Source organism: Lynx rufus, unplaced genomic scaffold (assembly GCF_022079265.1).
Source record: "Lynx rufus isolate CCGP_SWC_20201006 ecotype Redwood Valley unplaced genomic scaffold, mLynRuf1.p SCAF_4, whole genome shotgun sequence".
NCBI lineage: Eukaryota > Metazoa > Chordata > Mammalia > Carnivora > Felidae > Lynx > Lynx rufus.
The window spans coordinates 22,631,653-22,654,864 of NW_025814856.1; the positions used below are offsets into that span (position 1 = coordinate 22,631,653).

The following is a 23,212-nucleotide window of genomic DNA, read 5'->3' on the forward strand; positions in this document are numbered from 1 at the left end:
TTACAATCTCATGGACATTTTTTAAACTTCATAAGTAAACAAATAAATAAAAAGTACTACACATTTTGGATAAACTCTCCGAAAGAAACAAGGATCTGAGAAAACAGAAAGTAGGGAGAGGCACCTCCCTTGGTTGGATGGTCGGGGAGAGCCCTTCCTGGGAATGGCTTGTTACACTGAGCCCCTGAGGGAGGAAAGAGAATCACTGTGCAGAGATGTTGGAGGCTCTTTCAGGCTGAGGGAAGAGTGTCAGCAAAGACGCTGAGGTGTGGCGTGTTGAGTGTGTCGGAGTCTGGAATCTTTGGGTGGATTTAGGACAGACTTCCAAAGCACAAGGGGGAGTGACTGGGTCACTGGGGAGTGATAGGGTCCTACTTGGGAAGAAGCTCAGTGAAGCACTTGCCTTTAATACTCTGCTCATGTCCCCTCAGTTACTGCCATGTCCACACATGCCAGCCTGGCTTCCTGCTGCCAGCACCTGGCTGAAGACTTCCTCTGGCTTTCGGGGTGCACTCCTCTGAGGCAGCAAGCCAGATGTGCCAGGGAGTTAGCATACCCCCCACCAGAGACTGGTGAGCACCCCCCCTCCCCCCGCCCCTCACAGGTGGGCTCTCTCGAGAAGGCTCCTCAACAGCAGCTCCCAGAGCCTGGCCATGGGATTCAGCTCTGGGTGCCCACAGTGCTCATGTGCTTGATGATGTGCCTTGTGTTGGCCACCTGCCCGTCTCTGTCTCTGGGCCACTTTGCCGCATCCCTACAGGTATTTCCTGAGAACTCCTCCCAAGTAAAAAACCTTGCCCTTGAATCCAGGGCTCTGGGACCGCTTCAGAGAGAACTCAAGCCAGGATACCAGTGGACTGCTATTTCTTGGGAAAAATTGATTTGCTGTAGACTAGAGCTTCGAATGCAGTTATGCGTGTGCCCCCATGGCCTTTTGCATTAACACGATGCCATCAGACACATTTTCCATTATATTTCGGGCTCCTGCACATGAATTCACATCACACCAGCTCACTTGGAGAATCCACGTTTGTGCTTAGAAGTACCAGGGAGCCTTGGCTTTGTGCTATTACTAATCAAGGGTAGGCGAAAGGAATTTGGTTTAGAGATAACATTCTCAGCTGCTTTATTGTTTGGCAAAAGGATTTGATGAGGACAAAGCCTTTCTTTACACTGGACACACTCTGACCTTTGTTTTACTAGATTAATTTCATATCTAGAGTGCCCCATCTTGGATGATGAATTAGCAATAAAAAGCTCATCAAAATGTAATTACATGCAATGTGTTGAATAATGATCTCTTAAAAATTCCTATAGATTTGTCTGCACCTCCTTCCCCTCGTGGGGGAAATGAGCCTCAGCTGCTAGCTACTAGCCCCCCGCTCAGGAATGCAAACCCTAGCCATATTGTGAGTCTGAGATGGGAGAGCTGGCTTCTATCATTACCCAGTGTCATCAATTGATCAATTGCTTTTCTGCATGTGATGCACATCTTTATATAATTTAAAGGACCATCTCAACGGGGGTAGGAATACACAGGAAGTGGAAGCTCAAGGCAGAGGGAAGCCCTCACCTCCTCTGTCTGCAGCAGCCTGTTGCCGGGAGGGAGTTATTAATTAAAATGTTAACTGCCCAGACAATAGCAGGCAGACCAGCATGGAGAGCGCCTGCGAAGCAAGCATTAAAGCTTTCATAACTGTAAATTCCCGGAAAGTTTGCTCCTCCTTAAAATAGGAAAACAGAACCATCTGTATCTCAGAGGAGCCTTAACTGAGCTGTTTGAGTGTTGTTAGGCTTTTCCCAAGGAGCCCGGCTGGTTTCTCTCCAGAGGGCTGGACTTGGACAGGGAGAAAGCCTAGCCTTATTCCCTGCTCTTCGAGGAGTCCCTTAAACCCTACAGCTGGGCCGACAGCAGAATATTCAAATGATTCCAACAGTGAAAATACCCACACTCATTTGAATAACTGAAGAATTCAATCATTTGAATGCCAATGATTATTCCTCCCGGAGTTTACATTTTAGAAAGACAGTGCATCTGAATCCCCATGAGAGCATTAAATTGCTATCTAATTAGCAGTCCCAAATTATATATATTTAAAAGATAATTAAAGGTTTGAAGGCTGTTGGAATAACTGGTTATACATTTAAATGAATCACAAGAAATTTGTTAGTAATGTGCGGAGTTTTCTTTTATTTCTTACTTCCCTCTTTGAAGTTCAGTAGACCCAACCTCTCGGGGTTAAGTTTGGTAGCGGTAAGATAAAGGCAGATGGTTTTAATTATTGCAGCTCCAACCTCCAAATAATTATAAGCAGCTGTCATTTTTACATGATCTTAAATGATAAGACCCAAAGAATGCAAATAAAACAGTTGACACCATGGGCTTTGGGGCACCATAATTTAATAATGCCCACCACCGCTGGACTGACCATCGCACATCATTGCATCTCTGAACACACTTCCGGGGTGCCACTTCCACATCCTTTGTGGGTGTTTGCAGGGTGAGGGGGAACACTAATACAATTGGGCAAGAAAGTAGTTTGGCCAAGCCAGGTAGGGCTCTTGCTTCAAACCCTTCTCAACCTCACTGCCCCTTTCTCCTTGGGATGGGATCTACCCCTGTTGTTGCCCCAGGGAGCCCCCCAGTAGATGATGGCATAGTAGAATGGCACCCAATAGTTGGAATTTCTTTAGCCCATAGCTGGGACTTTCACAAGATTGGGTACTCACGCAGCTTGCCAGAGCCAGAAATCCCAAATGAGTGGCTAGCCTGCCAGCCTCAACCCAGGAAGCTCTGGGTTCAAGTTTGAAATGTGAGGCTTTCTGTGCCTGTCTCTCCTCTCAGAAGGGCAGAGACCCCCTGAGGAGCAAGTCAAGGAGACACTGGTCATTTCCACTTACCGTAGCCACAGAGGCTTCTCCCATTTGGACCCCGGGCCTAGAAAACCAAAGTCTGACTGACAGAGGCACACAGTTCACCCTAGGCAGACCTGCAGATGTACTTTGCCAGAGTCAAGTCTAGAACATCATCTAGAGGAAAGACACACATCTAGAGGGAAGACACACACACTGAGTACTCCAAATCAAATCAAAGACCAAAGGAGCCAAATGCTTGATTCTCACCAAAAGTCTCACCTGGAGTTTCTAAATTTCTATCTGCATTCCAGGAGGAGGGTTTGGGAGTAAGTGGGAAAGGTGCAAGCATTTACCTGACTCCCTAGTACTGGGGCAGGCTTGAGAGTCATATGGCTGGGATGCTCCTTCCATGGAGCCCATTGCATCCAGGTTCAAATACAAATATGAGCAGTACATTCATATATATTTAATGGAAAGATTCCTTTGAGTGTTAATAATTTGTTTGAAGCTCAGCTCTGCTCCGTGTAGAATGGCAGGGAGCTGGTTGATTGTGATCCCAGGTCACCTTGCCATCATCGTCCTTCTGTTGTGCCGTCACAGGACACATCTCAGGCAGGCACCAGACAGCAGCCTCAGGTACATGTTTGTCCGTGGGGCAGAGCCGTCTCTGAGGCGAGGGTCAGCCTCAGCCTCATCTGCCAGCTGTGTCGCCTTGGATAAGTTGCTCAACCTCCCTGGCCTCCGTTTTCCTGTGCCGCAAAATGAGTACAAAAATAGTGCCTACTATCTGAGAGTGTTTTGAGGATTAAATGAGTTCATGTTCACAAAAGGTCTAGAACTGACCAGACACGTACTGTGGGTTCTACATGTGTTCATTAAGTATATTCGCTTATATTCACATCCTAATTTGTTCATTGACTCTCTTCACTCATTCAAATATTCAAATATTCATGGTGAATCTCTTCTGCCAGGCACTCTCCTGGGCATTGCAGGTTCAATCTTGAATGAGAAATAGCCTCTTTCCTGGAGATTTTGGGACCTAGTTGGGGAGATGTGATGGGTGTGGACAGAGAGACCACAGGAGGCTCAGGAGAACACAGGAAGGACCTGAACCAACTCTGCACTAGACTTCCCAGATGAACTGTTGTCTCTGTCAAGTCCTGAGGAGCCACTGGATGTTGAGTTGGGGTGAAGGCTGTTGGAAACAGAGTGGTTGATACAGAGCCTGGAGGCAAGGATGATAATGACACAGTTAGCAGTCAGCTCAGTCTAGCTGGGGAGTCATAGAGAGACAGGCAGGAAGTACAGAGAGAGAGAGGTCAGAGCAGCAAACAGAGACAGAGTGATGGGGACTGTGGCATTCCCGAACATTGGGCATCATCCTAGAGGGCATGGGGAGCCATGAGGATTCTGGGCCAAGTGGTGATTTGGGTTGCAGAAGAATCTTCCCTTCTGGCATCTGGACCCTGGAGCATGGACTAGAGAGGTAAATTCCATGCAGAAAGGCTTAGAAGACACTCACCTTCATCAAGGTGGGTGGGTATCATGGTGGTTGAAACTAAGTTGATGGCAAGAGGGATGGAGAGACATGACTGTATTTCAAAAGACAAGGAAAAGATAGAAGCAATGCATATGGCAGTTTGATGAGCCCTGGTTGCTTTGCCTGGCCCACTGGCCTCTTTCTCTGATTCTACTTGCCTTTTTAGCTTCTGCCCACATCTCCATGATCACAGACAAGTGTAAGACTCAGAGGACTGAGTCAGCCTTGCGGGGGACCTTTGGTTTTCCTATGAGTCACGAGTGACATCAGAAGTCCCTTGGGCTTATTCAGACCAGCATGCATCCAGAATTAAAAAAAAAAAAAAAAAAGACTGTATATCAGAATCATCTGCAAAGAAAAAATCAAGCCTAAACATTTTGCTGGGTCACCAATCTAGTGGGATATGGATGGATCAGTGATGGATGAGAACCTGTTCAGTCTGGTGATGAGAATGTGGCTAGGGGCAGAGAGCAGATGGGTTGAAAAGACGGCCATGTGCATGTTTATACCACAAAAACTCTTGTGTCCTCAGGGAGGCGCAAACAAGGGCCACCCCAGGGGAAAAGGGAGACAGACTCTAGCTGAAGGATCAGAGAAACTTCCATGGAAGATGTGGGCACAGAGGTGGATCCCTTTATGTCTTCTCCTCCTTCACAAGTATCTTTAAAACTTTTAGCAGAAAAAGAGAAAACTATGACGCCACACAGCCCTCTAATAAAATCATATACACACACGTTTGGTGAAGGCTCAGCTATCTGATGTAGGTTGATATCATCACAGGCATAAACCAGAGTCAAGGGTAATGGTAGCTGGCTTGCAAGAAAGGACTCCTTTCCCTAGTTTCTTCCTCCCTCCATTTCCTTCACTTGTAAATCATTGCCAGCTTCCTGCACTTCATGCCAGTTAGCACAGAAACCTTAACATTGAGAGAGGCCTCTCTGTTCCAAACATCATCCCTCCAAGTGAAGCCAATGGGACTGGAATATTTCTCCCAGGGACTGAGCCAGGAGAGGTGATGGGAACAGGGGTGACAGGCAAGGAAGGCCCATGTCCCTAACCACAGGCAGAAACCCCACAGCAGAGAGCTCTCTCTGTGTGAATGGGCAGCTGCAGCACCTCTGGAAGGCAAATGTGCCACAGTTTTGTGGCACTGTTGGTTGAGGCTGGTTTTTTATTTCACTTGGGTGAATAAGAAAATGCATCGTCTCTGCAGTTTTTGGTGCCCAGTTATAGTACATGTTCAAAACAGTCTGACACATTTCAATACCCAAGGGTATTTTGATGCAGTTAAGTGCTCAGGGGAATAATGCCACATAAAGTTCTGTAAATGCATAAAAAATTGTTTGCTTGTCAACTGTCACAGACATACTTTCAAATTATAGAGGTCCTCTTGTTATCCTAGATAGTATTTCCTAACGACCCAGCTATTTGAAAGCTTTATATGAAATCAGCTTTGGAATATGGCACTGTCTGTGCTCGAGAACTCGAAGCAACTCTGTTTGGAACTTGGGCATTCGTTCTGAAGGTTGTCCTGCATCTAACCTTTGCCCAGAAGACTGTAGTGTGGGTTTTTGTCCAGAGTGTTCTAACCAATCGGTGGGGCGGTCTTCCAGGTACCCACACTCACCTTTCCTCTGCAGGTAGCATCGTGGTCTTTCTTCTGTGCTCAGGGCTGGTATTTTCTTAGCAAGAGCCCTTCACCTGACTGAGACGCCTGCAGACAGCTCCCCTCTCTCTGGGTCAGAGTCCCTGCTTCCCAGTCCCTGGGCTGGCACCAAATCTCCTCCTGCCCCAACTACTCAGCACGCTTTTCATTTTCATGACTCTCTTGCTATTACAAGGCAGACTGGCTTTCTGAGAATGGGAATTTAGATCCAGCCACCATGTATCAGCCACACCGAAGCCTACAAAACCGCTGGTGGAGTGAGGCCACTTCCTCCCCACACACCATGGGGGTGACTCACCACGACTCAGAGGACACTGATTAAGATAAAGGTCATTGGGGTTTTCAAAGCAGCCTGTTAATTGTTGTTTTTTAAAAAAATACCAAGGCTGTTTTAGTTTTACAGCGATCAAAAGGATTTTGTAATCACACTAGGAGAGCACGTAGAACTTTTCATCTTTGAGACACTTAAAAACATTAATTAATAAGAGCAGGGTACCTGGTAGAAAAAGGAAAAGGCTTGTTGTCTCGACATGCCCTGCTGCCTCTCTCCCACCTTCCGGCTGCTTTTGGACACGCCCTCCCTGCTTCCCTCCAGTGTATCTGGGCTTCTCATCTACCCATGAACACAGAGGATTTCATCCCTACGTACAAACTCCTTGGTATTTGTCCCCTGGCATGTCTATGTCATCCGGTCATCAAACTTATCTAGAAAGGTCTGAGCCGCATGGGGTGGTGCAAGCAAAGGGCCAGCACCATTTTGAGGGAAATCCTAGATACCATGGTACCATCAGATGCTACAAGACTTCTCTGAGGCTCTGAGTCAGGTGTTGGCTATTGGGCCTTGTATTGTGTGCACCGGGCATGCGCCATGATCCTGGTTCCATGCACTCAGTATATCGTAGTCGTTCTCAATCTAAAACTGAATCGGTGTACCCCTGGCCGCGAAGGCCAGTTTCAGGGTAGCCTGAATGAGTTGGCGTCCAGTGGAGGCACAAGGGACTGGTGGGATTTGGCTTCCGGCATGGTTCTGCACCCATTAATACGCCTACTGCGTGCTGTGGGTGGTCGCCATCTGAGCTGAGACACCCTCGAGGGAGGCCTAGTGCAAAATGTGGTGAAGACCCGAGGCTGGGCAACCAGGCAAAGATGGGGTGGGATCCCAGTTCCACTGCCAGTTAGCCATGCCACCACGTGGCCTGCATCCCTGGGCTCTGCGTTTGCGTGTCTGTGAAGTGGTTATCCTTCCATGGAGATAGGCACACCATTTAGCACGGCTCCTGGAAGAAGGGCATTCACTCTTCCTGAGGAATGCTAGGAGGTGAGGGGGAAGGTAGCCGTCAGAAAACATTTGCTTTTTTTTTTTCTTTTTTGCTAAAGGCAGTCACTTGGAAAGCAGAACAGATTGGTTGCTACATTTTATGAATTCCTTGTTGGAGAAACAATGAACTTAGAAGACTGAAAGCTGTAACTACTTCAAAGTACTTTCCCTTTGGAACAGATAGCAGAATGGTGGGTGGGGATCCCTGCATGGCCTATATCGTGATAGTGAACACAATATTTTTTTTTCAGTTCCTTCACTTTTCAGTATTTTCCAAATTTTCTACAGTGAGCAGTTGTTACATGGATAATCAAGGGAGAGAGAGAAAAAAACAAAACAAAACACCTTAAAAAACAGCCAAAGCTTAAACCATTTGGATTGTAGACAGGAGTCACTGATACTGTTTCCACTGAGACTCCCATTCCCTTGGGCCACCTCCTCTAAGGCTATGTGCCATGGCAACCGGAGACCTTGTATTTGAGACCCTTGCTTTGACCTTGAGAAGAATGGACCACGATGTCAGGTTGAATTGCCTCTTTTTAAAAGGACCGTACTATTAAGAAACCTTTGATCCCATGAGCATACTTTCCAGGGCTGAGGCAGGTGCTGCCACATCTCAGGTGTCAGTAATGACCTTGGCAGTTATTGGTGTTTGCCGAGTAGGCATTTCTTGAGGCTGTTTGCCAAGACATACCCCTACTCAACCATGTGTGTACCCATTTGCTTCTCATCCCAGCCCCGTGAGCTGAATGCTATTACCTGCATCCTACAGATGAGCAACGTGGGCTCAGAGAAACGCACACCAGCCCTGGAGCACACAGTGTGTGTGTGACTAGAACTGGAGTCTGACTCTAGGGCCCTGCTCTCTACTGCTCTTCTGACCACCCTGATTGATGAGCAGTGAACCACCGTCTACAACCTGAGTGCAGGAAATGACCGTTCTCAGACAGCTTCTCCATGCTTTCCCCAGGCTCACCTGGGCCTGGCTCAGGACCTGATAAATGTTCAGTATCCAACAGTATTTTGGGGTATGTGGGTGTGTAAATGAGCAAATAAGGGAACGAATGGCTGAGCGAGTGAAGGAATGACATGCCTGGTGGCCATCAGGCCCTGCTGTCTTGTGCATGGAGGAGAGAAGATGTGCCTCCTTTCCTTCTCCTTGAAAGGACCACTTCGGCCTCTCAGACAAGAGGAGACGTGGGCCTCGGAGGAGATGGCAAAGGTGTTCACCAGCTGAGGACCGTGCTTTCCTTGGGAGAGAACATCTGCCCAGACAATGGCTGGCTCCCTGCCCTTGGCCACACCCCTGCACCAGATGGCATTAGCTTTGGGCAAGGTTTCTTCCTCTCCAGTTGTGGGCCTCCCACCCCATCTCCTTCCTTCCTGTTGGCAGTGTGGAGCAGCACGTACAATTTATCAATTATTAGCATACACAATATTTGTTTCGCAGAGGCTGTGTGTAGCTGATCTCCTCTGGCCCTTCCCACCCCCCCTCCAACACACACACACACAGGAAAAAAAAGCAAAGGCATTTTTTTTTTCAAACTCACATGAACATGGCCATCACTTCAGCCCATCCCATTATGCTTCCAAAGTCCATCTCTAGATAACCCATGAGAACACTCAGGAGCACCCAGTTAACCCCCACCTGGCAGGTTCAGGCACATAAGGCAGCTCCTGTATGGCTCCAGCTTGCCCCTCAGATGGGTGCCCATCTTGTCCCATCCTCCTAGGCCACGGGCTGGTTTGTGTGTTCACCACATCTGGCCTTTATTTGAAACTCCACCTCAAAGTATTTCATAGCACAGAATATCTTTCCTTATTAAATTCTCCCCCACATATTTTTTTCATAAAACAGGCACCAAAAACTACAAACCTACCCGTGGCTCTCAAAGTATCTGTTTATAAACCTTTGGAAACCGTTCGCAATTCGTTAATCACATTTTCAAAGGAAGTTACAGTTTATAGATACACTAACAAATGCCATATCCGATGCCTCAGCCCCAGTAACGAGATCCTCACGCAGGGAAGCAGGGAGTGGGGCTGGTGGATCCGGGATGTGTCACAGGCTGAATCCCACGGGATAGGGGAGATCTGGCCTGGGAGTCAGATTTACTTCTCGTTCTGTCACACTTACACTGTGGCCTCCCGTGTGTCCTCTCGGGGAGAAAGTAGGGGATCAGCCGTGCTCAAACACAGTAGTCTATCTTGATTAACAGTGAGGTATTTTGCAAATCACATGTTCCTAAAGAACCGTTAGGAACACTTCACTTAAAATGTACTTTAAAAGTGGTTCATTTACAAGGAAAATAATAGAGGCATTAAATATATACAAATCATGACTCCAGTGACTACTTACGTTTGAAACCCAAACCAGCTTTAAAACAACATCTTTAGAAAGGGAAGGGGGTAATGTGGAGAGAATGTGTTGGTACCTGAAACACCTAAGGGCATAAAGATTTCAGTCACAGCTTGATCCAGGCACACACGCCATGTTTTCAGGACTCTCTTCCTGTCTCTTCTCTGCTTTCTCTGCACTGGCTTCATTCTCAGGAAGGCTCTCTCCAAGCAGAAGCAGAGATGTTTATGAGGAGCTCAAGTTCACGTCCTACCACCTTAATGATGCTAGTGGATGCACAGCTCTTTTATCCGGATAAATCCAAGAAAGCATCCCAGATTGGGTCTCATCTGGGTTGGCATGAGTTATATACCCAGCTCTGAACCAATCTCTGTGTCCTGGAAAGATGTGGGTCTCCTTACATGCTCAGGTCACTTGCCCACCTCTGAACCAGGATGGTCTTGCTTTCCCAAGAACTATATTTATGGAGCATAGGGCCCAAGGTCTTCCCCTGGAAGAAAGCAAGGTGATTGCCCTGGAAAATGTGAGGGATGGGTGGGGGCAGTGCACAGCACAGATGTCTTCCTCTTGGAAGTCTAATCTCTAGCCTTCCAATGTGCTTTCTAAATGGGAGAAAAAATAAAGGTGGATCTAGGGTCATTATGCTTGAGTTTACTTACCACCCTCAATCTGTTTTGTCTTATGCAACAGCCACTGACTTTTCCTTCTCTCGCTCAGAGTAATCACTCTGCTACATTACTGCTTGATCTCTAATGGGAGACCATTAACAAAGACCCAAATGGGAAGTCTTTCAGACTGGTTTCACATACCTGGTTAAGCAGACATTGTGGTGGGGCATTCCTTTTTTTTTTTTCTTTTTTTTTCCTTCTTTTTTTTTCTTTTATTTTTTCCTTCTTTTTTTCTTTTTTAGTGTTTATTGATTTTTGAGAGAGGAGACAGAGAGTCATTCCTAAAATGGAGTTCCAGAGCAAGTATCCCCAGTCCTGCCTGTTTCCTTCAATGAAACTAACTTATTTAGACTCACTGGCTTGTGGACCAATACACTGGGAGTGCTTCTTCACCTCACGCTCTAAACTCTCCAGGTTCTCTGAATATCAAAAGTGCAATGTACTGAATTTCTTGAGTGTTTGACAGCTGGGAGTGGTCAGAAGGCCAGGCTTCTCTAAGCATTAGAAAATTGCCAAATACCATCTAAAAGGACTTGGGTGCTTTAGCACAGGTATGGCTTTTTCTGCTGCGAGAGTCTCAAGTCCCAGCTGAGGTATATAGTATGCAAGCCTTGGTGCTTAAGATACACACCAGGAGGAGGTGCATGACTGTGACTCTCTGACACAACCATCTTCAACAAACACCTCCTTCCTGCCTATGGTTTGCAGAGCAGAATCACTGACTGCGTCTCCTTCATTTCAAGGAAATGACATAGAAGCCAACTGTATACAACAAGACCCATGATCTTGTTGGCCAAGATGATGGGTCTCAGGAATCATGCTAGCATATTAAGGATTTATTCTGTGCCAGAAATGTGTTTGTCAATTTATACACACTATCTAGTTCATTCTCTCAATCTACCATTGCCACAGAGGCACTATTGTTTCTCTTATTTTGCAAGTGAGAAAAGGGGAACATGAAGCCCCTGGGCCCCTTGTGCAAGATCATGTGCCCAGTAAGTGGCAGAAACACTTTGTCTAACAAAAGACAAGTGGATACTTTTGGTGCTCAGGACCTCGGCAGTCTTCCTGAGTTTCTTTAGGAGTGGCTGAAATAGCATGATGCTCAGACACGAAAATTTGGTCGGGGGCTGGTGGTGAGTGGGGATGTCCTGCACACTCTGGTTATATCATGTTATCTAATGTGTCATGGAATTTGTTATTGAACTTGTGATGGGCTCTTTTCCAATATGCATGGTGGGCAATACATTGACCTTCGGGGGGGTGGAGCAGAATTAAGAGTGATGAACTGTGAGCGAGTCCTTGGAAAAGAAAGAAAGGCTATTTAGCTGGCGTTATTTATATCCTTAGTACCTGGTCCTTACTAGGGGTCCAATAAATGTATTTGAGTAAATAAATAAAGGAGAATTTTGTAATGACCAAAGGAAGTGCTTCTCACAAAAAGATGGTGTAGACCTAATGTTACATGGCCCAAGAAACTGTAAAGGCTTTGCCCTTAGTGGCCAGAGGCTGGGCTGCATGAGCTTCTGGCGTTCCTCCTGGCTCTTAGGAGTAGGGTTCTTACTGAAATGGAACATGGGGGCCGTTAGACAGTTAACAGAGGCCCAAGAGTGTCTGACTCTTGCTGCTCAAAGGGACATGTGGAGTCTTACTTAGCATCATGTGCCCCCTTCCCCATCACACCTCCTCACTGAAAGCTGTGGGTGACAACCCCATGGACCTTGTTCCTGTTCCTCCCACTTGGCCCCAGCCTGGCACTTGCCAGGGCCAGAGCTTCTGTGAGCACACGAACTTTCCATAACAGGATCCAGCCATGAATCTGCTGTCATTTACAGCAGCTTTGCAGGGAACCACTTCCCTCCCTCTTCATCTGCAGTGGATCCGATGTCCTAAAACTGGCCATGAACAGCTGCTCATTGGAAAGCCTGAGAGCCGGGAGAGGAAGGGTGGTTGACCTGGGTGATGTGAGCCCACTGCCCCTTGGAGCCAATGCAGCCTTCCTGAGTGGTGCAGTGGGCACTTTCCAGAGAGGTCTCAGCACTCCTGAAATATACTTGACACGGAAAACAAGAGAGGAGGAAAGCCACTGGGCCCTGTTTGGCTCTACAGTGACTACCCTGTCTGGCCTCTGTTCCCTGGGTTCCACTGGGGGCCCATTTAGACCTGTTTGGTTCAACACACTGGCAGTGAGTCTCTCCTTCACACCCATGTGCCTTCAGCACCTTGTCTCTGCAGTAGCCAAGCAGTGTCCAAAATGGTAACCTGTGGTTTTATGGTCTTAACACACTTACAGTGACACTGCATCTCATTTAAAATCTTAACCAATTCAATCCAAAGATGACCAGTTTAGAGATAAAATCAAAAAAGAAAAAGGCTATACATACATACATATTTTTTTCTAGTATGCCATCAGCCACATCTTATGAACTTGTAAAGGGGCTGCTTATCTTTAGCCTGCAGTAGAGGGCAGACTTTCCTACATTATAAACATCCCCACAACCAGCATTAAAGGCCCCTGAGGCACAGGAACATCCAGTTGGTAAAATGGTAGGCTTGCAGGGTGACTAACACCAGTGATCTAGGGAGAAAAAATGAAAACCACTTCCCCAGTTATTAATGCACTCATCAGCTTTTCCAGAGAAATGCCCTAATGGCCGTTAAATCTGACAGGGATTCCCAGTACCCACGTGTACTCCAGGTAAAGGAGCTGCGCTTAGCTCAGTACTGCTATAGACAGCATGATAGCAAGTAGAAGGTTCTGTGTGTCTACAAAATGGTACCAGGATGTTGAGCCCAACTGTGGAGACCAGTACTTTTGTTTCCTAGCCAAGGAATTAGGGGGTAGCTTTGGGACAGGAGGTAGGGGTGGGAGAACTATAAAACAAAGGGTTATGACTAGATGTTTGGTAAACTGTCTACAAAGCCCTTTCCTATGTCATGAAGGGGTGGTCTTTGAAACTCACGAGTAGAGAAGGATCTCCCCCATTCCACGCACATACCATCCAGGCAGAGGGGAAATTTTGCTTGGTTTCTGGCGTGTTTGGAGCCAATGAGTCCAGTAGGCAAATTCATATCAAGTAGAGTTGACTTGTTATTCCCCAGCTCAGAGCGACTGGCCTCGGCTTCCCTGCTATTAAAACCCCTAGGACTGTGCCCTGCCGGGCTTCTCACCAATATCTCTCTACTCATGGTTCCTGTCAGAGAAATGGGGCTTGGGGAGATAAAGGCTGCCCTGGCTGCTGATCTCATGGAAATATTTTGTTTTCTTTTCCTTTTCTCCCTGCCAGTACGAGGAAGGAAAAAAGCGAAGGAAACCTAACTACAGTAGCGTTGACCTCTCGGAGGTAGAGTGGGAAGACCGGGATGATGTGGTAAGTGACTGATGAGGAGGGAGCTCCACTGTACCCACTTCTGTACCTGGAGGCCATCCTAGGAGGTGGCCACTGCAGGGACATGGAGACAATGGGCCCTTTTGATGGCATTTGGGGTTTATAACTCTCCTGCTGGTTGGAAAAACTGCAGATAGGCCTGCTTTGTGCATTTGGCCAAAACCAGCTCCTGTCTGGTCCCTTCTGCTGTGGATTAATCCAGACCCTTCCTCAGTGCCGTTTATGGGGCGTTGCTGCCCTCAGGGCAGCCTGGCCAGACAGCAGAAGGCTCTGCCCACCACAAAGTCAGGGACACAGTGCACTTGTAGGGACACCACGGGCTAGCCCTTTTTTTTTTTAAAGAGCAGTCCAGGGCTTAGCAGGCCCACCTCCCATTTGCACGGCTGGCAGTGCATTTCCTGGGCCGTCTCAGCCTTCCCCATCCTGGCCACACTGCCAGCAGCACACACGCTTCTTTCCCGCACGGATTCAGCCTTCGGCACTGTATCAAAAGCTTTCCTTATGCCCAAGACTTAACCCCGTCTGTCTTCTTGTTACTTCCTCAATAAATCAGATTTGTTCGACATGGCTGCCTTTGCATGAATGTAGGCAGACTGTCCTTAATTAAATTGTCACTTCCCATGAGTTCCTGCCTTGATCCTTGTTCTTTCCTTTCTCTGTGGTATCTCCGTGCAGGGCCATGGTTCTCTGCCCTCACCCTCCCTGATTTGTCCAGGGTTCTTTCTGCAGTTTCACCATTGAGACACATGTTTCTGTCCCTCAGTCTGTCCTATTTCCCAAAGGGTTGTTGAAGAGAACCACCTGGACTCCCCAGCTGGGTTCCCGGGCCTTTCAGAAACATGGCCAGCATCACTGTTCTCTGGCCGTCATTTTTCTTCTCTTCAAGTCCTCTACTCCCTGGACATCTCAGCTAGCATAAATCTTGGATTCTCTTCCTTGCCTATAAATTGCAAGAGGTGTATCTGTTTTAGAAATTTAGCTGATTTCCTTCTTCATCTGTACTAAGACTCTTTAAACTCAAGTTAAAACAAAATAATGGCTGGTTGGTTAAAAGCTACTTCCTAACCTGCCCTCTTTTCCCAGGGGCTGGTGGCCTGATGTCAGGTCAGCTCAATGACCTGATACGGTTTACATCTCCTTGTTCTTTTAAACGTGGTCATTGGGGTCTTCACATTGTACTGTGCCTGATGCCCATGCCCTCCCTTTTCAACCTGCTCTTCCCAAGAAGCAGGCTAGCGCAGTTGTGAGGGGCACCCCTCCAGGCATTAGCCTACCTGGGTTCAGATCCCACGTTAGTTATTTGCTGGCTATTGATCCCAAGCATGCAATTATCCTCTCCGCGCCTCAATTTTGTTGTTTTGTTCTTTTTTCCCAGTAAAATGAGTATGATGATAATAGTACCTACATCAGTTGCGAATCTTAAATGTGTAAATATGCCAAGTGATGAAAAGGTATTTATACCACTGTGCAGACATGGTGAGGCCCGTGAGTGGTGGCTATTCTTCATACCATTCTCATCATCATTAATCCTCAGGGAACCTTCTCGTTGATGAAGGTCCCATGGACTTACAGCTGCTAAATTGTCTCGTGAGTGTCTGAAGGGTGCATTCCATTGTTTTCCTTCCTCTTCCATCTTTACTTTATCGGTTGCTTTATTTTGACCTCCCTGGACCTTTTTGTTTCCTTTCCCAGAAGGCTGGAACCTTGTTGTCAACATGCTTCTCCATCAATTTCCTCTCATCCATTTTGATTAACGTGGGAGGCAAACTGGAGTATGCTTGCTCTTACTTCAGAGTCCTGCCATCCAGGGAGCAGGTCCTCTGCTCCTAAGCACAGAGCTGATGATGCTCTCACTTCTCCTTTGTGTGGAAGCGATTTATTACTTGGCTCACTTTATCTATCACCTATGCTCCAGTTAATTTTCAAGGAGCTAATATCTCCTCTTATTAATAGTGGTTTCCCTGCCCTATCATCTTTTTCCCAGATTCCCAGACTCCTGAGCATGTTCTTCACCTCCATCTGACTCATAGGACTGGGCAAGGGTGGGGGTCCACCTTCAGAATTCCCACATCTCCTACACGTTCAGTGTTCTTCCTCTGCTTACAGTGGTCTCTCGTCTCTCTGATTCGGGTCCCTTGCCTCGTCTCTTTGAGGAACATGGCATACTCAAAGTGTCAATTCCTTCATCACCAGCATGTCTGGGGAAACCCAGGTCACCATTTGTCTCCTAGAGATTTGCACTTCATTGATTGGAGAATGCTGGAACCTATACAAAGCATCTTTGTGAAGTCTACACGGGATCCACCCTGCCCATATGTCCACCACTGGGGTTTACGTGTGAGTAGCAGAGGGCAGGCTTTTGGTCAAGATCTGGGAAAGCACCTTGCAAGCAGGGCCACCTGAGGAAGAAGCAGCTTGAGTCTGCCCAGCTGCAGAGAACGTTTTGGAAAGTGCATCCTACTTCTCTTGGCAGCTCGGCTCTAGTTGAATAAAATAACGGTATTTATAACATAGACCCTGTGTCCTTCCAAAAAAAGATGTGAGGTCACATAAACTATTAAAACACGTGCAAAATAGACTGGCTAAATTTAAAATTTTTTAAAGAGAAAGAAATTAGAAACCATTTAGAGGAGGATGAGCAGAACCGCTGGCCCAGGCTCCAGGTGACTTAGGCATCACATCAACAACACAGTGAGTAGAACAGACCTTCAGGGCCCTGTGAGCCAAGAATCGAGGCTGAGCCATCCGTAGCCCAGCCTGAATCCCTGGTGTTGATCACCTCTGGGAAGGAAAAAATAGCTTTTAAAATGGTATTTATTCTTTGGTTATGAATTCCCAGAGAAGGTTGAAGGAAGTGAGGATATTTTTCTTACTTCTGTTACCTGTTAGTCATTCCCAAACTCTCCACAGGGAACATGATTATTCCTATAAAGAGGAAAAAAACTAATATAAGTAATAGTAACTGACATATATTTGAATTCTTCCTACAAGCCAGCTCTCCTATAAGTGCTATATGTGGATGACCTGGTTTATTCTACACAATCGTCCTTTGAAGTAGGTGTTATTGCTATCCTCATTTTGCAGGTGAGGAAACTGAGACAGAGAACTGATTGGTCCACGGGCTCACAGTATGGATTCCAGCCCAGGCAGTCTGGCCCCAAAGCTCTTGACCACACTGGTATGCCTTAGAGAGAGCCTTTGCGTCCAAGAGTCCTTGAAGACTGTATCAGTGCCTCAGTATTCTCATAGTATCCTCCCCTGAGTGGTGCAGCAAAGATGGGGGTCCTTGCACCCAGATGCTAAACAAAAGCTTGCCATGGGGTGTTGTTGCAATTACCAGCCTGTCAGATCCTGCCTCTGGTCCAACTGACATCCCTTTGTTGCCGTGTGAGCCTTGTCTACAGCCCTGCAATCAACTCATGTTTCTCCTTACCTAGGATGATTCTGGAGGAAATGTCCTTTGTGTCTTCTTTCTAAAGCCCCATAAACCTCTTCTCCCGGGGTAAATTTCTGAGAACTGTGCCCATTTAGGTTGTTCTTTTTTATACCTACTCCAGTGTCTCTGCAGTTCATGCTTGAGCCCAGGACCCCAAACCAAGCACAGCCCACCTGAAAGAGAGAGAGAGAGAGAGAGAGAGAGAGAGAGAGAGAGAGAGAGGATTTTGATTTTGTTGTACAGATGCTCTGTGCCCGAGTCTGTTTTCATATTCTGGGTAAATGCTTACTGGAAATGATAGACCTGTTTATCTCCTGCTTCTCCTTTCCCCTTTAATCTGTTGGAGTGGCCCAGATTGCATGTCTTTGGGGGCCTGGATGTGCGTGCCACTTGTGCACCAGGAAAGGTGAGGCTCGTGTTCTGATGTGGATAACAAACCACCATTAGCAGGATAAGGTATCATTATATACTTACGCATAAAACCTAAGGTGATCAACAAATATCTGAGGGAAACTTCCTTTTTTTTAAATGTAATTTATTGTCAAACTGACTTCCATATACTACCCAGTGCTCATCCCAGCAAGTGCCCTCCTCAGTGCCCATCACCTACTTTCCCCTCTCCCCCACACCCCTACAACCCTTAGTTTGTGCTCTGTATTTAAGAGTCTCTTATGGTTTGCCTCCCTCCCTTTCCATTTGTAATTTTTGTCCCCCTCCCCCATAGTCTTCTGTTAAGTTTCTCAAGATCCACATATGAGTGAAAACATACAATATCTGTCCTTCTCTGACTGACTTACTTCACTGGACATAATACCCTCCAGTTCCGTCCACGTTGCCGCAAATGGCCCGATTTCATTCTTTCTCATTACCAAGTAGTATTCCATTGTATATATAAACCACATCTTCTTTATCCATTCATCAATCGTTGGACATTTAGGCTCTTCCCATAATTTGGCTCTTGAAAGTGCTGCCTGTAAACCTTGGGGTACAAATGCCCCTATGCATCAGCACTCCTGTATCCCTTGGGTAAATTCCTAGTAGCGCTATTGCTGGGTCATAGGGTAGATCTATTTTTAATTTTTTGAGGAACCTCCACACTGTTTTCCAGAGCGTCTACATGAGGGAAACTTCCTTAGTAAGCTTTAACACAGGAGGAAGAGCTGTAGGCTCCCAATGGGACGAGAAGCATGACCACTAGCTTGAGCATGGGTGCTTTGAATGGTCAGCAAAGCTGCCTCAGCTTCAGGGTGCAGGCGAGAGAGACAGACTCACTGGGGGCTCTGGGAAACACATGTGACCTGGATAACGCAGGGGCCAGGGGAAGGAGGATGGCTCTCATCGACCGGGGAGCCTGATCACCATCACCAGAAAACTATTTTCGGCTCGGAGAGGTTTGACCTTTATTTTATCAGCTACACTATGATGAAAGCTGCTTTCATGTCCACTGCATTATCACCCTTGCATCAGATACGAAAAAAGAAAGGTATTTCATTGATGCTTTAATTTGCTCTTCTTTGACACCATTAAGTGGAACATCTGCACGGGTGATTTTTTTAATGACTACATAATATGCTAACATATGGGCACACCCAGACTTGTTGGGGAACTTTCCTCCACCAGGCCATGTTCATTTCTCCAGTTGCTCATCGCTGTCATCCAGGTAGTGGCAAATTCAAGGGCTATTTGGACAGCTCTGAGCAGCACCGTCGATCACGCCCTTCCTGGCCTGGTTGGAGTGTATAGCTTCCTTACCGCCCCACCGCTCTGGTCTCTGCTCCGCGTATGCCTCTGCCTTCCTGTCTTGTACGCTAGCTGTACTTACTGTGGGATGTGTGGGGTCAAACCTCTGTCTCCTCAGATGGAAAAGTGACATTTCTAGACTGTTTCAGTCTTCCAGTGCTGTTCCCATCACTCAGTCCATTGAAAAAGTACAAAAAAAAAAAAAAAACCCTTTCCTCTTGTGGCAACAAGGACAGAAACCACCTTCCTGTCAGCCCTAGTTCACAGTACCAAATGGGAGAGCCTACTGGAAAATTAAAACCTCAGACTGGTGGGGCACCTGAATGGCTTGGTTAGTTAAGCATCTGACTCTTGATTTCAGCTCAGGTCATGATCATGATCTCACTATTTGTGGGATCAAGCCCCACTGTCATCAGAGAGCCCATTTGGGATTCTCTCTCTCCTTCTCTCTGCCCTTCCCTGACTCACATGCACTCTCTCTGTCTCTCTCTAAATAATAATCTTTTAAAAAGCCACCTCAGACATTTCATGGTCAAGTTTAAATTAAAACTTTTCTTTGATTTAAAAAAAAATCCAGAAATAACATACATTATTTTTATATTCATGCTCTACAGTTGTATATGAATGCTTTACATTTGTCCAAATGTTTTCTCTCCTGATTTGAGAAACAAAAATAATGACATGGGTTTAAGGGGCAGAGAGCCTGTATGACCGTAGACAAGTTTTTTTTTCATTTTGTGCCTCAGTTTCCCCACCTGTGAAACAGGGATAATAATTGTGCCTTATTTTGAGGGTTTTAAAACCTGTACCTGACACATAGTAAGAGCTTAGTAGACAGTGTCTGTAAGTATTGTCTGGGCTTTATAAGACTGATCAACACCGTTATGCAGCACCTGATGGGATCCTGGGGTCTGGGAAGCCTCACTTAGAACACTTTTGATGGGATGAATGAAAGAGGAGTAAACGTAGCCACAGAGAGGTCACAGAACAGTGGTCTGTGTCACCAGTAAGACTTGAGTCTTGATATCCTGGGTTATTTCTCTTTACCATGGGCTGACCCTTTTTCATTCTGGGCTGACCTGCAGGTTGTAAAGAGCCATGATTTTAACACAGGAACTGGGGAGGGGGGCGCGGCGCAGGGGGGGGTCCCATAATCCGTTATTTGTTCATGAGCAGCACTTCCAAGCAATGAAACCTATTAAGAGACATCAGAGTGCATCACAGAGTAAGGTGTATTTCTTATGTGGCTCACAGTCAAAGTTGGAAAGACATCGGTTTGGAGCATGGGCATCTGTGGTCAAGCAAACTCAAGCTTGAATTCTGATTCCTTAAGCTCTTGACCGGGGTCTGACATCAAAGGGAAGGGGGAGGATGGTAATGACAGTGATTGGAGGTGATGACGGTGGACAACAAACATGTGCTCGGTGCTTAGGGTGGACGAGGCTGTCTTCTAAATATCAGTGCATCTACTTCCCATGACAACTCCGTGAGTTGGGTGCTGTCATTAGTTCCATTTTGCAGGAAAGGAAACTGAGACACAGAGAGGGTAAGCGAGTTGTCCAAGATCGTAAGCTCTGGCTCTGGAGTCCACTTCCTAACTATAGTGCTATTCTGCGTACAAGTAGGTGTTCAATAAGTGTAATCTGTTTTTGTTAAAATTGAAGAAAAGAGAAAGACCAGACTAATCATCCAACCATTTGCCTCCAGAGAGTATCAGTGACCTTGGCCTTGGAGCCGCCTGGGGATGATGCTGATTGTTCAGTGCTACTGGGGGTTGGGGGCGGGGTGGTAGGGACTCATGGAGAAGCTTACCTAATCTCCGACTTGCCTGGGGAATGTGAGAGGGGAGGGTCCCAAATGGCTTTAGGCAGGCACCAGAAAGAGGAAAAATGAAAACCATGTTAAAGATAAATCGAGCCGTTCTTAAAAGTTAGAAAGTAGACTTAATTAGGACCAGCTCTCCCCATCCAAAACCACAAAAGTTAAAATGGGAAAATATTTCCAGAAATGCCCATTATGTGTTGTTAAAAAATATCTAGAGTAAAATATATGTTTTATTTTATACATGCCTCCAGCTAAAAATTATGCTTTTGACTCTCTCTCACAGAAGACGGGAATGTGAACCCAAATCTAGACAGCCCCGAATCAAATTTAGGTTGCTTGCAAACATTACAGTTTTCTATCGGCCAGATCTTAGTCAAGCTCCTCAGAGGAGAGAAGAGGGGAGAGAATTAAAAAAAAAAAAAAAACAAAAACAAGCACAAGGCCAGGAAAGAGTCTCTCCTGACAGGCTGTGGCATGTTAGCATCTGCTCCTGTTCCATTAAATGGCATACCCTTCGTCTCCCATTGGTGCCCATGTCTTTCATCACTGCGTCTGCTGTCCTTCTGTGAACCCACAGAAGGGCCACACATAATTAGAAGAGGTCAGCCAGGGGCGGGAGGAGAGCATGAGGCTCACTGTCCCTAGATGGGACCTCCAGAACTCAGATACCGGGTTGCCCTGTCACTGCCCGTGAACCGTAAGCGAGACCATTAACTGGCTCAGATTTCTCCAAGAGCATTTGAAGATGCTTCGTGCCATAGAAAGCGAATCCCTGTCTTCCAAATGGTTGGCTAAAAAAATACCATGTAGGAAAATATCTTTAACTTGATTATGTTTTGAAAAACGATTTCTTCATGACAAACTAGTACCCTTTTTGAAAATGCAACTTGTCTCCAGAGACATTCTTGCCCTCATGAGTGTTTTCGCGGTCGTTGGGGCTTCGTTCTGTGACTCTCAGGCATTGTCCACATAGCCCAGGCTTTTTCATCGGGGCTGCCCCGAGGTTTACACGAGCACCCGAAACTGAAGTCGAAAGTCATTTGTCGCTGTTAGCCTCTCTCCCCGGGTATAGCGGCTGTTGGATGTGTACTCTGGAGAAGCCCTGTTCTAGAGCGCCAGTGCTTGGCATGCACCACCAAATGTGCTCCCTAGCTGCAGGATGCAAGCTGCCCAGAGGGCATGCAACCTAGGAAAGGACTAATACCAGCTTCCTTCTGTCGTTTCAGTTAAGAAACGCCATGGTGAACCGAAAGACTGGGAAGTTCTCTATGGAGGTGAAGAAGACAGTGGACAAAGGGGTACATTTTTCTCAAACATTCTAGCCGCTTTACTTTAAAACAAACCACTGTGAAAAATTAGCTTTGAAAGCTCTATCTGGAATAAATATCTTTCGCTGAGATCATTTTTCTCTTGTCTTTACTTATCTCAAACAAGATTCATGTAGTACTGTTAACGTGATCATAGCGTGTCCATTTATTTTTATTTATTTCTGAAAACGTCACCTAGCAGACTAACCATGTTTTCTTCTCTCTACGACTTTTTTTTTTCAATCTAGAAACGGGTTTTGGTGATGACAAATGACTACTATTATACAGACATCAAGGGTACCCCTTTCAGGTAGAGCTGACCATAATACATGGACATTCCATCAGATCCATCACTTGTGTTTGTACAAAACCTGCTGACGCTCTCAGAGCTCGTCATCTGAAGATAACCAAACACCCTGCCGAAAGGCTGGAAAGAGTGAGGAAGGGGCTTTTCCCAGGCTGCTTTTGTTTCTGTTTTCCAGAAGGGGGAAGATGGTTCAGGCTCACCTAGGAAGACTCACTCAATTTGTCATGGCTTTGCATCTCATTATCAAGCAAATAAGCTTTGGGGGTTCCAACTAAGGGTGGAGAGACCAGTTCAGAGGGTTACCAGGTTCCTTAACCATCTATCTAACTTGCTGCCCAGTGAGTTCCATTTCACCTTTTATTTCCATGATCAAAAAACAGGCCTTCAAACTAGGAAATAGCATATCCATCCTTACGTGTTGTGCTTCCATTTTAATTTCTCTGAAGTGTACTTCCGTGCTTGTCTACCTTTGAATCCTGTTATTTCTCTGTAACAGTCCTGAAAAATGGCTTTGCCCCATTGCCTGCTCTCAGACATGCATGTGGCATTCTATAGTCTCCTGCTCCTGTGACCTTACTGCTGTAACACTTTTGTAGGAAGTTATTTCAGTGGGGCTGCTTCACATTCCCGAGCTGGTGCCTCACAGAGCTAAGGAGAGAAAGAATTTACTGACTATAGGTTAACCTGAAAAATAAATGATGGCATCGCTGTCATAGACTGCCAGGGATCCCGAGTTTAATTGCAGTTGGAAGCAGAGCAATCGAGGGAACACGGGACCGCTAAGTGGGTTTGCCAGATGAAG

General features: G+C 46.3%; 1 protein-coding gene across 1 annotated transcript in view; it reads left to right on the top strand.

Moving 5' to 3' along the window:
• Positions 1 to 23,212, top strand: part of CACNA2D3 (calcium voltage-gated channel auxiliary subunit alpha2delta 3) — an 857,341-nt gene that overhangs the window by 661,164 nt on the left and 172,965 nt on the right. Inside the window, exons 18-20 of the mRNA XM_047096680.1 lie at positions 13,695 to 13,778; positions 22,023 to 22,094; positions 22,352 to 22,413. Of these exons, the coding sequence (XP_046952636.1) occupies positions 13,695 to 13,778; positions 22,023 to 22,094; positions 22,352 to 22,413 (218 nt within the window). The remainder of the gene's footprint in view (positions 1 to 13,694; positions 13,779 to 22,022; positions 22,095 to 22,351; positions 22,414 to 23,212) is intronic.